Genomic DNA, 12075 nt, shown 5'->3' with positions numbered 1-12075 from the left:
TGCAAACTGAAGCAAAATGTTTTTATCTTTATCCTGCAAAGAACAAAAGTTTAAAAAAATTTTCTTCAACAGCCATAAATTTTTTTTTTTTAACATTTACTTACCATATGCTGGATTATAATCACTCAGATAAAATTCTAAAGAAAAAATTAGGATTTTTTTTTTCCTCCACAGTCCTTAAAGGCCTTTGTGAGGGATTATAAAACAATTAAGCAAATACAGAGCGTCTCCATTTTCTTCAGAGGACGGATAGAAAGAGTGAATGTATATTTCTTTATTGTTTCTAGATACTGGCATATTTATTTTATAATCAGGAGGCAGTTTTATAAGCCTAATAACTGTATCACACTGACATCTGCTCTTCTAGCTCCTAAATTCTGAGAATGTGATGTGTGCTGGAGGAGCTCTTTTGTGAGTTGGGAGGATGACAGGCTGATAATGGCTCCCAAGGATGTGTCCCAACCCCTGGAACCAGTGAATGCTACCTTACTTGGAAAAAGGGTCTTTGCAGGTGTGATTAAGAATCTTGCAATGGGAAGATAATTCTGAATTATCCTTTTTCAAAAAGGTTTTTTAAAAACCCAATTTTATTTTATTTTTAAAAACTTTTTGGCTACATGGTATGTGGTTATCTTAGTTCCCTGAAAAGGGACTGAACCAGGCCTCCTGCATTGGAAATACGTAGTCTTAAACAACGAACCACCAGGGAAGTCCCTGGACTGAAACTTCAGTACTTTGGCCACCCGATGGGAAGAGCCAGCTCATCGGAAAAGACCCCGATTCTGGGAAAGAGTGAGGACAAAAGAAGAGCGTGGCAGAGGATGAGATGGTTAGGTCGTATCACTGACTCAATGGGCATGAATGAGTTTCAGCAAACTTCAGGAGACAGTAGTGAAGGACAGGGAAGCCTGGCATTCTGCAGTCCATGGGGTCGCAAAGAACTGGACATGACTCAGCAACTACGTAACAGCAACAGTCACATGTATCCTCATACAGGAGAGAAGTAGGAGATTAGACAGAAATGGAGAATGTGGCCTGGAGGCAGAGATTAGAGTCTTGTGGCCACAAGCCAAGGCATGTCAAGAGCCGCCAGTAGCTCCTGGGAGAAGTGAGGAAAGGATTCTCCCGTAGAGCCTCTGGAGGAGGCACGGCCTCTGACAACTCATTTCAGACTTCTGGCCTCCAGAACTGTAAGTAAGTGGATACATTTCCTTGGTGTTCATCCACCGAGTCTGTGCTCCTTTGCTGCTGCAACCCCAAAGAAACTCATGCGGGAGACATACTCACTTCCAGCTCTTTTTCCTCTGCTGTTTCCAGGAACAGATCGGGGCGGAAGGGTTTCACTCCGTTGGAATTCTCCACTCTGAAAATCTTCTCTGATGGGACGAGAACCATTCGAATTACAAGAAAGAATGCAGTGTGAAGAAATTTTAGCAGCAGCCTCCAGACTTTGAATGGGTTCCCAGACCTGGATGGGGAGCCGGTGGGAATGGGGCAAAGCCTAGGCTAGCACTCAACAATCAGATGTGAATGAATGGATGGGCCACCAGGGCAAGGGGGCTTAGGCCCTCTTACACCCAGGGAGTACTTCAGTTAAAGCTACAAGCCCTTTAAAACTTAACTCAAAGAGCACTGTCTTAGGGAGGTTTCTTCTGACCGAGATGCTAGCCTGTCCTCCCTACACCCTTCAGCTACCTTCATCCTCCATACTGGTAAGAGCTGGTGCACACGAAGCACTCAGTGAATCAAGAATTGGACGAACGGAATGAAACACTTCCCCTTAACGAGAACCTGCTGTAGAGCACAGGGAACTCTGCTCAGTGTTACGTGGCAGCCTGGATGGGAGGGGCGTCTGGGGGAGAACACATGGATATGCATGGCTTAGTCACTTTGCTGTCCACCTAACACTATCACAATGTTGTTAATCGGCTGTACTCCAATACAAAACACAAGGTTTAATAATTTAAAAAAGAATAGTCAAGTTTAATATTCCATGGGGAGTCAGTATAACCTCCAAATCAACTTTCTAGAATTTAATAAACTATGCTACCCCCCCCCAACACACACACATACATACACACATGAGATGGATAGCATCACCGACTCAATGGACATGAACTTGAGCAAACTCCGGGAGACAGTAGAGGATGGGGAAAGCTTGTGCAGCAGTCCATGGGGGGCACAAAGAGTCAGACATGACAGCAACTGAGCGACAGCAACAACCCCCCCTACACACACACATCAAAAGAGGACATGTGACAAAACTACTGCATTCTCTTAGTAAGACTTCAAGGATGCATGTGGTCCTGTTAGTGATCTAGTTCAGGTGTTAAAGACGCATATTTCTTAATGGAATCAGAAGGGAAGCAGGAAATTTCAAGGCACAGCTCTTTAACTCAGTATTGCTGACAGTGGCGGCGGCTGGCAGTAGGGTATTGTCCTGTGCTTTTCAGAGCCCTCTGACATTTCATACTGTCATTGAATCCCTCCAACCACCCTGTGCCACGGTGTAGAGCACGGGAGTGACACTGGTCTTGGTGACAAGGGGACTGAGATGTGGTCACAGAAACCTCGGGGTCTCGGTCGTCCTAGAATTCCTGCTGGCTCCCAGAGAAGGTCCTCACCTTTCTGGTCCCGACAGCTGAGCGTGTAGAAGGTTTCTCTCCGCTGGATGATCTCCTGGGCGATGATGCCGTAGCTGTACACATCTCCTTTCTGCGAAACACTGGCTACGCGGAGATGCTCTGGGGCCGTCCACAAGTCTGTGTGTTCAGCAGTGAGACTTTAACGTTGAGGGGGTGAGTAGCCCAGAGATCCCCGACGCACTATTAAGTCCCTCCACCACACTAATGCTGGCGATGGGGGCAGAATAGACACTTGCCTTCCGAGCTGACTAGGTAATGCCAGGATCTGGGTAGGAAACATGGAATGCCTTCCCTAAAACTGCCTGGGTCATAGTCCTGAAAACCCTCAAGGTCTACCTAGAACAGCGCCTAGGGTACAGGGAGTGCTCAGTAAATATTTGTGGGGTGAATTCAGTAGAATGTAAGAGGCCGAGGATTTAATAGTTTATGGAACATGCAGCATAAACCTATGAAAGCCTTTATAAATATTTTAAAATTATATATTTAATGTAATATAAAACATTGTATGCATGCTCAGTCACTCAGTCATGTCTGAGTCTTTGGGACCCCCATGGACTGCTGGCCACCAGGCTCCTCTGTCCATGGGCTCTCCCAGGCAAGGGTACCGGCATGGGTTGCCATTTCCTTGTCCAGGGGATCTTCCTGACCCAGAAATCAAACCCAGGTCTCTAGCACTGCAGGCAGATTCTTTATCACTAAGCCACCTGGGAAGCCCATATAAAACACTACATGTATATAAAGATTTAATAAATATATACTTACAAATTTTATGTAATATAAAACACATTTCTTTTAGTAAATATATTTACTATATATATGTTTGGTGGTGGTGGTTTAGGCCCTAAGTCATGTCTGACCCTTTTGCAATGTAATGGACTGTAGCCCACCAGGCTCCTCTGTCCATGGGATTCTCCAGCCAAGAATACTGGAGTGGGTAGCCATTCCCTTCTCCAGGGGATTGAACCTGAGCCTCCTGCATTCCAGGTGAATTCTTCACTGACTGAGCCACCAGTGAATCTCCATCTATGTATATTTACTAAAAGGAAATAATGGGCCTTCCCGCAGTTCAGACGGTAATGAATCTGCCTGCAATGCAGGAGACACCGGTTCAATCCCTGGGTAGGAAAGATCCCCTGGAGAAGGGAATGGCAACCCACAACAGTATTTTTACTAAAAGAAAATAAAGACAGCACATTGAAACAGAGAGACAGTCACTGATAGTTTCCAGATGTGATATAGTAGCAGCCATGAGGTCAGCTAATACACAGATGTGCTTTCTTTGGTTCCTGTGGTATTCTTTAAAAAAAAAAAAGCATACGATTTACTCACATTTTACTAGCATACAAGCTATTACTAGTGCTTCCCATCAAGTTCATTTCAAGAGTGAAGCACTCCTGTGTCTGGCTCTTATAGTCACTTGGGTTTGGGACCCCCACTACATATCTTATTTTTAATAATGGGGGCATACAATTAATTTTTCTCCAACATCCCTTGGGAGTTTTTAAGGATCACCTAGCTCCCTGTAGACTTCTTGAGATTTCTACCTTCGGCAGTTTCAATTACGTAAATCAACAGATTCGTGTGTTTAGGTATAGTGAGATGCTTATGATAAAGCACACTTTCCCCATTTGGCTTTCCATCCAAGTGTTCACTGCATTTTCAGATTTAGGTCTTGTGAATTTATGTGGCTAGTGATTCATTAAAAATGGATCCTAATGGTTGGGCTTGTAGGAGAGGGAAGTAAATCTACTTATGCTAAGATTTCAGGTAACTGACCCCACACACAGGCTCATATAACTGCATGTTCGGGAGGGTAGGCTTGGATCTGCAATTCATCTGATCTTGTGTCGTGGTGAGTCATTTCATGAAGGGGCTCTGCTCACTCCACGATGAACCTGGGCACACAGCAGGTTCTCAATAAGCACTAACCGGATTTAGTCCAATGTCTTAGCATCCTTGACATAGCTAAAGAAGTGGGTGTGGGATTGTAATTTTTCGTCCATTATGGAAAACTAAAAGAAGTGCAAAAATAGAATTAGAGGTAGAATTTAGTTTTTGAGAAATTTAGTGGTATTTTGAGGCATATATGGGTCCTAGCCCTCTGAGGCTGTTTAACCCTGAGTTCTAATAAAGAACTGGCAAACGTTCAACATGAAAAGCCCTTGATACTTTATAAATCACTTTTTTTGACTCCCATCACCACTCTTGAAAGAGATACATAAGAATATATTTTACCGATAAGACTTAGGTTTTCTAAGCATCATCATTTCTTATCATTATCACAGATAAACGAATGATGTCTAGAATTTGGAAAGGGGTCTTCAGTCTTATACTCTATCTTTTTGGGCAATTCTCTTAGCCTTTCTGAGCTTTAGTTCTGTCTTCTATAAAACAGGAGGGTTCAATAAGGGGATTTCTGAGGTCTCCTACGGCTCTAACTTTCTGTATTTTTTCACACAGTCCTGCCTCCACAAGCCTATAGCTCCTTCATGATTTCTCCTTTGAATCAAGGGACACACAGATGAAGGAAACCCACAGAGGAGATCTGTTCAACTTGACAAGCACACACTGAACACTGAGAAGGGGGCAATGCTGGGGAGTGAGCCAGCTACTGCCTCTTACGGAAGTGTTTTTTCTGGTCAGTATCACCGTTTCCTGAGCACTTAACATGGACTTGTGCAAAAATTAAAAAAGAAAAGTGTTTAAGTGGGAAACTAGTGAAAATTTCATTCACGACAGACCTTTCCTTGGAGGCAAAATGGAATTGCAGCCAAAATCGGTGATCTTCACCACCATTCTACTGTCCACCACGCAGTTGGTCGATTTTAGACGGCCGTGGACTTCTGTCTTACTGGAGTGCAGATATGACATTCCCTGTAGTTTTTCAGATACAGGAAAACAAAGAGATATGACACTCCTCAGCTGCTCTGTCCTTTGCAGGAAAGAGGTGACTTGGTGAAATCATTTCGGCATGTGGATAGAATCACCGTCGAGTTTTAAATTTAACTCCATTAACTTTATAAAATATTGTTAAAGCCCTAATATTTGCCTAAGTACTGCATCCAGTTTTGAAGGTTATTTAGGTGACACAGTAAAAGGCAACTGTCTAAAGACTCTGGTTAAGTAGCTGTAGACAATATGAAGCAAAGATTGATCCTATTTTTTAGTGTTTTTGTTTACCACTTATTCAGCCTGTGACCTTGGGTATGTCTTTGGTTCTCTGCTACCTCAATATGAATGTGAAAATAATACGAATAATAAGGCTTTGCCTTCCTGAAGGGAGAGGTTAGGCTAGATTATTTCTTAAAATCTAATTGCTTTCGATCTATTTTGAAACAGAATGTTTCATTCGGTTTTGAAAGAAGTCCTTTTTCGGCTGCTGTGTCTCCCCCTGGCGGCCAGAGGTGGTGGTACTGCAGACACTAGCGTTCAGCCTTGGTCCTGGGAGTGAACTGAGGCAAATAAGATAATGTACTACTTTTTTTTCCCCAACTGATTCTGATGCTATGTGTCTTTCAGGTGATTTAAGACTGTATCAAATAGCTCACTCTTGGGACTGGTTTTTCTTCATTCTTGAATGGGGCCCTAGTTACTGGTATCCACTTCCTTTTCATAGCATGTCTAGGAAATATACATGTCCAAATTTTTTATTGCCTCATGCAAGATGAATGCCTGCCCTTACATTTTCTCTTACATTAAGGTGAAGATTCAGTTATCTTCCCTGAAACTTTATGTGATTTTTTTTTTTTTTACTTCCAGCAAATCTATGAAAATGTGTGCCTGCAACCCAGTGTAGAAAGAATTTAATAATAAAAATAATAAGTCAATATATATACTGAATACTTGCTTGTCAGGCCTTATACAAAGCCCATGTATTGTTTCGTAAAATCTTCACAAAAATCCTATGACACAGGTAGGTACTCTTTTGTTATCATTTTACAGATGAAGAAACCAATGTGATAGCTGGCTAGGTCTGTTTTCCAGATTTAACTTTCATAAATATCTTTCATGTCTGTGGGTCTCTTACCTTAGCAATGTCATACAAGACAGAGATCTTAAACTCCCAGTCCATGAATGTTCCATCAGGGTAAGAAATTGTGTCATTTAAAACTTCCTGAGCAGGAGAAAAAGAAAAGGAAGACGAGTTGTCTAAAGGATACCACTGTGGAGAGATTCTAACAGGCAAATAATGATCTTTTGTTTTTTATTTTTTAACATGTTGATCACACCCCGAGGCATGTGGGATCTTAGTTGCCCAACCAGGGATTGAACCCACGCCCCCTGTGGTAGAAGCGTGAAGTATTAATACTGGACCACCAGGGAAGTTCCAATAATGAGTCCTTGGGCTCAGGAACAAGCTGGAACTCCACTGTCCTGGTTTTCTTGAACATGTTTCTTTTCTCTCTAAGAAACACTGGGTGGTTCTTTATCACAAGGAGATGAGCACGAGATGCCCACAGATCCCAAATCCTGGTTCTTCATCAGACAGAGGTAAAGGAATGAGCAGGTACCTGCCAGGAGAGTGGGCTGGTGAGCCTGATTCACAAGTGCCTGGCTTGCAGGCTCTGTATCATCAAAATTACACTAGTGTTTTCCAACAAGGAATTGCTATCAGGAAATCCCTTTAGCTAGGATTTCATTTTTACTTACAAGACCAATTGCATCAATTGGTTTAATAGCTCTAAGTGTTCCGTCCGTTTATTAAGTCCTCTGTCATTAAGACAGAGCTCTTGAATTTTTGCGTTAACTGTATGACCTAGAGTTTTGAACTCATAGTATTAACGTGATGATGGTTCTATCAAGATACAGGGTATTTAAACTAAGCTAATTCTTCACAGTAAAACTCTAAAGAGGACCCTAACTGAAAACCTAACAACAATTTCTTGTCTGGGGAAAAAGCCCAGTTTTAACTTAGGTACTGTACCAGTAATTTCCAACAAAGGGCCCAAAGTCACTGGTTGTTTCAGATGAGGTTGCTGAAGCGGTGGGTAACCAGTTTAAGGGAGGGGAGTTATGAGCAGACAGACTCTTCCCTTAGCACCTGATATGTGGCTTTTGTTTATTTATTATCTCTTCTCCCTATGAAAATGTCCTCTGTGATAATCTTCACTTACTGGTGTATCTAAATTTTTTGTCACGTTGAAACCAAATGATTCAGATATGGTCTAGCCCTCATATGGAAAGTATTTCTAACTTTGAGAGACTTGAAATTATTATTATTAGGAATGTGTGTTTATTTTATTGTATCAGCAGCAATTTAAATGAACATTTTCAGCACCAATTAAAATGATCTTATATATAGCCTTTCTCCAAAGACCATTTGATATGATGCATTAGAATAATATTTTTTCCATTCATAAAACTAACCATATCTAACTGTATTATGCTTTTCATATATGATTTGGCTTAGAGTTACCTGTATTGCGTTTATAATTTTTCCATTTATATTGATAAATGACATTAGTATTTAATCACATTTTAGTATCAACTTTATGTTAGCCTTGTTGAATGTTAAATGAATTTAGAAGATGTTCATGTTTTTCTTTAACTTTAGAGCAGAGTTTATATAGACAATGAGAATTATTCATTGAAGTTTAGAAATATTAAACTGAATCTGGTTTTCTTTGTAATGAAAATGTTAATGTCTTCTACCATTATTGACTTCCTTAAGTTTTTACTTCTTGAGTCAAGTTTTCATAATTATATTGTTTCTGAAATTTGTCCCTTTTTTAGACTTTATAATTTAATAGTCATGATATATTCTTTCATAATTGAAAGCATCTTTTTCATAGCTTTTTAATTTTCATTTTATTTTTATGCTTGCTTTAAAGATTTAATTAGAAGTATAAGAGGCTTGTGTATTTTATAGTTTTTAAAAAATAAACAACTCAAGAATGCACTTTAAAATTTTATCAGTTTTATAACAGTTGAATTGTGGTTTCCTTTCCTTTAGGCCATAGTTATTCTAAACTTTGCATTGAATATTTAGATTGTTTTTTAAAAGAGAGAACAGCATTTAGGGCTATGATTTTTTTTTCCTTGAGGATACATTTGAGTTTATGCCATATATACATTTTTAAATCTACATTTTTTTTCTAATAACCATCCAGTTTTCTCTTAATACAGAAGCAAATATGCAAATAAAATAAAATGAATGGAGAGGCAATCACTTTTCCACATTTCCGCATTTGTTCTTTGTTTTTCTTTTTTTTTTACATACACAGAATTTTATTAAATTTTTTGTGAGAAAAAGAACACTCTAAAGTGCCAAATTTCGTATAGAGAACTTAGTGAATATGGTGAAAAAAAATCAAAAGGGGAAACATGATTTAAATAATCTCACAAAAGAGCAAAAACACATCTTCATATAATAATCAAACTATAAAATTAAGAAAGGAAACCTTTTTTATTTCTTTTATAAAAGAATATATTTCAAAGTCTCACCTGTTGATGATTGCATTCAAAAAAATTTACATTCTAAACATATGAGTAGTCTCACTCTTACCAACGTTTTACCAACATGAATGTTTTAATCCATGGTAGATGGGGGATTTAGACTACTCATTCACAGTGAGGTAGAATGTCAGCATTTTCTGAAGTGCAGCAGTTTTTTCAAGTCTACACTCCTGAATATTTTTTAGCTAGTTAGCTCAGCTGGTAAAGAATCCGCCTGCAATGCAGGAGACCCCAGTTCAATTCCTGGGTCAAGAAGATGCCCTGGAGAAGGGATAGGCATTCTTGGGCTTCCCTGGTAGCTCAGCTGGTAAAGAATCCGCCTGCAGTGTGAGAGTCCTGGGTTCGATCCCTAGGTTGGGAAGATCCCCTGGATAAGGGAACAGCTACCCACTCCAGTATTCTGGCCTAGAGAATTCCATGGACAGAGGAGCCTGGCAGACTACAGTCCATAGGGTCCCAAAGAGTTGGACATGACTGAGTGACTTTCATTTCACTTATAATGATATAATAGGGATAAATGGACAAAATCTGAGTGATCTAGTTTGATAAGCTTATGGGCCCATACATTTTTCCTAATAACTCTCTGCTGTTATTATTTCACTGAGTGAGTATTTAAAATTTCTACTACACATTTTTTTTTTTTTTTTTTTTGGTATATGGTTGGCTGGTTAGGAAATTGGAAATGATTCTGGTTCCTTACCCGGAGGGATCCTCTCTCGCAGTACTCAATCACCCCAAAGATCATGGAATCAAGCTTCACCGTGCCGTAGAACTTGGTTAGGTTGTAATAATCAATCTGAAGCAACTAAGACATAACACACTCATTTACAAAGCAGCTCAGGCAGAAAAGAGCACCTGATTAAAAACTAACAATATACTAATAAAACATGCCAGTGTCTCAGATCTCTGGGAAGATATACTACTGCTCTTGATACAATGAAGCATCAACGTGTCTCCTTCTGCACTTGGCATTAATCTGACCTCATGGGCTTTCTTTTGTCTGCAAGAGGACCTGAATACAAACCTTTGACTACTCTCCCATCACATCAGGACCACTTTCTAGGACATGCCAGCATGTTCTGTACCATCAAACATCTTTGACAAAATTTGGGGGGAGAATTTTCAACAAGAAGTATGGTCACCCATTCCTGGTCTGCGGGTTTCTCTGTCAGGACTCCCTAATAACACCTTGCTCCACCAGGGACCTCAATGCTTGGGGAAAATGGAGTAAAGTTATTTCTCACTTAAAGGTCTTAAGTAAGCATACCTTGTTCAACTCTATCTTCTGTTTCTCAGTGAAGTTGCCATCATTGTGCTTGAGATCCTTTAGAATCACTCGCTGCAAAGATCAATTGAGTTAAGGAGATAGTGTAGCATGACCGCCAAATGCATGTTATAATCATCTGCTCACATGACTATCTTCCCACTCTACTGTAAGCTTTTGAAAGCGGTAACATTCTTTTACTGCTGTTTATATCCTTGGTGCCTAGTGCCTGGGATGTGGCAGGCTCATATGAGAATGTTGCTTTAAAATGATTAAGTGAAAAAAGGAGGAAGGAAGGAAAGAAAGGAGGGGAGGAGGAAGGAGGGGAGAAAGGAAGGAAAGAAGGAAGAAAGGAAGATACGAAACTTTGCTATGGGATTGTCACATCCCCACTGCAGTGATTCAAAATACAATACAGGGTGGCCTGGACTGCTCTGAATCTATTATTTTTCCTTTCCCTTCCTACACTCTCCCCCTCTTAAAAATTTTATTTTTTCTTCAGTAGACCCAGCACTTGTGAATATTGTAAGTGGTGAAGCAGAGCCCTGCCCAGCCCTGTGAAAGGCTCTAACAGCATCCCTTGGGTCAGCCCCGGAATCCGGGCCATCACACCGCCGACATCAGAGCTGGGGCCACGATGAGTCAGAAGGCCCAGCACGTATCCCTGATTGAGAGTTCAGAAAAGCAGAGGAGACTAGTCACCTTTTTGTCGTATTTGCACTGTCGCAGTCTCTGGATTGTGTCTCGCCTCTTGTCCTCATCGATCTGGCACAAGAACAAGCTAATTATTCCAGAGGCTCCACGTCTTGGCTCCCCACCTGCCGGTCAAAGGCTGAGAGACTCTGCCTGAGCCTACTGCAGTTGGTTCACAGCATGCCAGGCAGGCTCAGAAAAGCAGTTATTATTGTCCTGTGTCCCCTCTCATGCTCACCTCCCCCCTCCAATGGTACCTTCTTTCCAAGTATCCACCAGCCACACACTTAATTCTGGGTTTTCTCCCCGCTTCTTCTTGTAGCCTGTTTCAGCCAGAGACTTCCTTTGCTTCCTTCCCGCCCAGCCCCCCAGACTATTGGGAACCATCGCCTGTAGCTACAGACAGATGCTCTCAGGGAATCATGTTTGGCATCTGAATTGTGAACTCATGCCTCAGGGCCCAAGTAGCAGTGCAAGTGAGGACTTCTTGCTGGGGCTTAAGGAGGCAGCCGCATCAGCTCGGGGTTCAGCCTGCAGTTGCAAGATCAGCTGGTTTGTCAATAGAAGCCAGTAATTTATTTGGCGGTGCTGGGTCTTAGTTGCAGCATGTGGGGTCTAGTTCTAGGTGTGGCCTGTGGGATCTAGCTCTCTGGCCGGGTATTGAACCTGGGCCCCTTGTATTGGGAGTGCGGAGTCTTAGCCTCTGGACCATCAAGGAAATCCCAGTAATTAATTTTAAAAGAAGTTAAATATTGACCGAAACACAAAACACACACACACACACACACACACACACACACCCTTGCAGGCTAGATATGGCTCTTGGTCTGCTACTCGAAAGGCAGAAAAGATTATGAACCATTGCATCTTTCCACTCAATTCTTATAAAAACCTGTGATGTATTTTATTTGTTAAAAGTTACCTCATAGGGACGTTTTGACAATGTGAGTGAAATAAGTAATATCCAATTCCATGCATGACACCTGGCACAGCGCAGATTAATAAACGTCACTTGTC

At 41.1% G+C, this 12075-nt stretch overlaps 1 protein-coding gene across 1 annotated transcript in view; it reads right to left on the bottom strand.

Moving 5' to 3' along the window:
• GUCY2C (guanylate cyclase 2C) overlaps positions 1-12075 on the bottom strand; it is a 66204-nt gene that overhangs the window by 16975 nt on the left and 37154 nt on the right. Inside the window, exons 13-19 of the mRNA XM_068971041.1 lie at positions 11068-11130; positions 10369-10440; positions 9802-9906; positions 6673-6759; positions 5387-5519; positions 2625-2762; positions 1288-1376 (exon numbers count right to left, since the gene is read on the bottom strand). Of these exons, the coding sequence (XP_068827142.1) occupies positions 1288-1376; positions 2625-2762; positions 5387-5519; positions 6673-6759; positions 9802-9906; positions 10369-10440; positions 11068-11130 (687 nt within the window). The remainder of the gene's footprint in view (positions 1-1287; positions 1377-2624; positions 2763-5386; positions 5520-6672; positions 6760-9801; positions 9907-10368; positions 10441-11067; positions 11131-12075) is intronic.

This window comes from Capricornis sumatraensis, chromosome 4, assembly GCF_032405125.1.
Source record: "Capricornis sumatraensis isolate serow.1 chromosome 4, serow.2, whole genome shotgun sequence".
NCBI lineage: Eukaryota > Metazoa > Chordata > Mammalia > Artiodactyla > Bovidae > Capricornis > Capricornis sumatraensis.
This window is presented reverse-complemented; position numbering and strand designations above follow the sequence as displayed.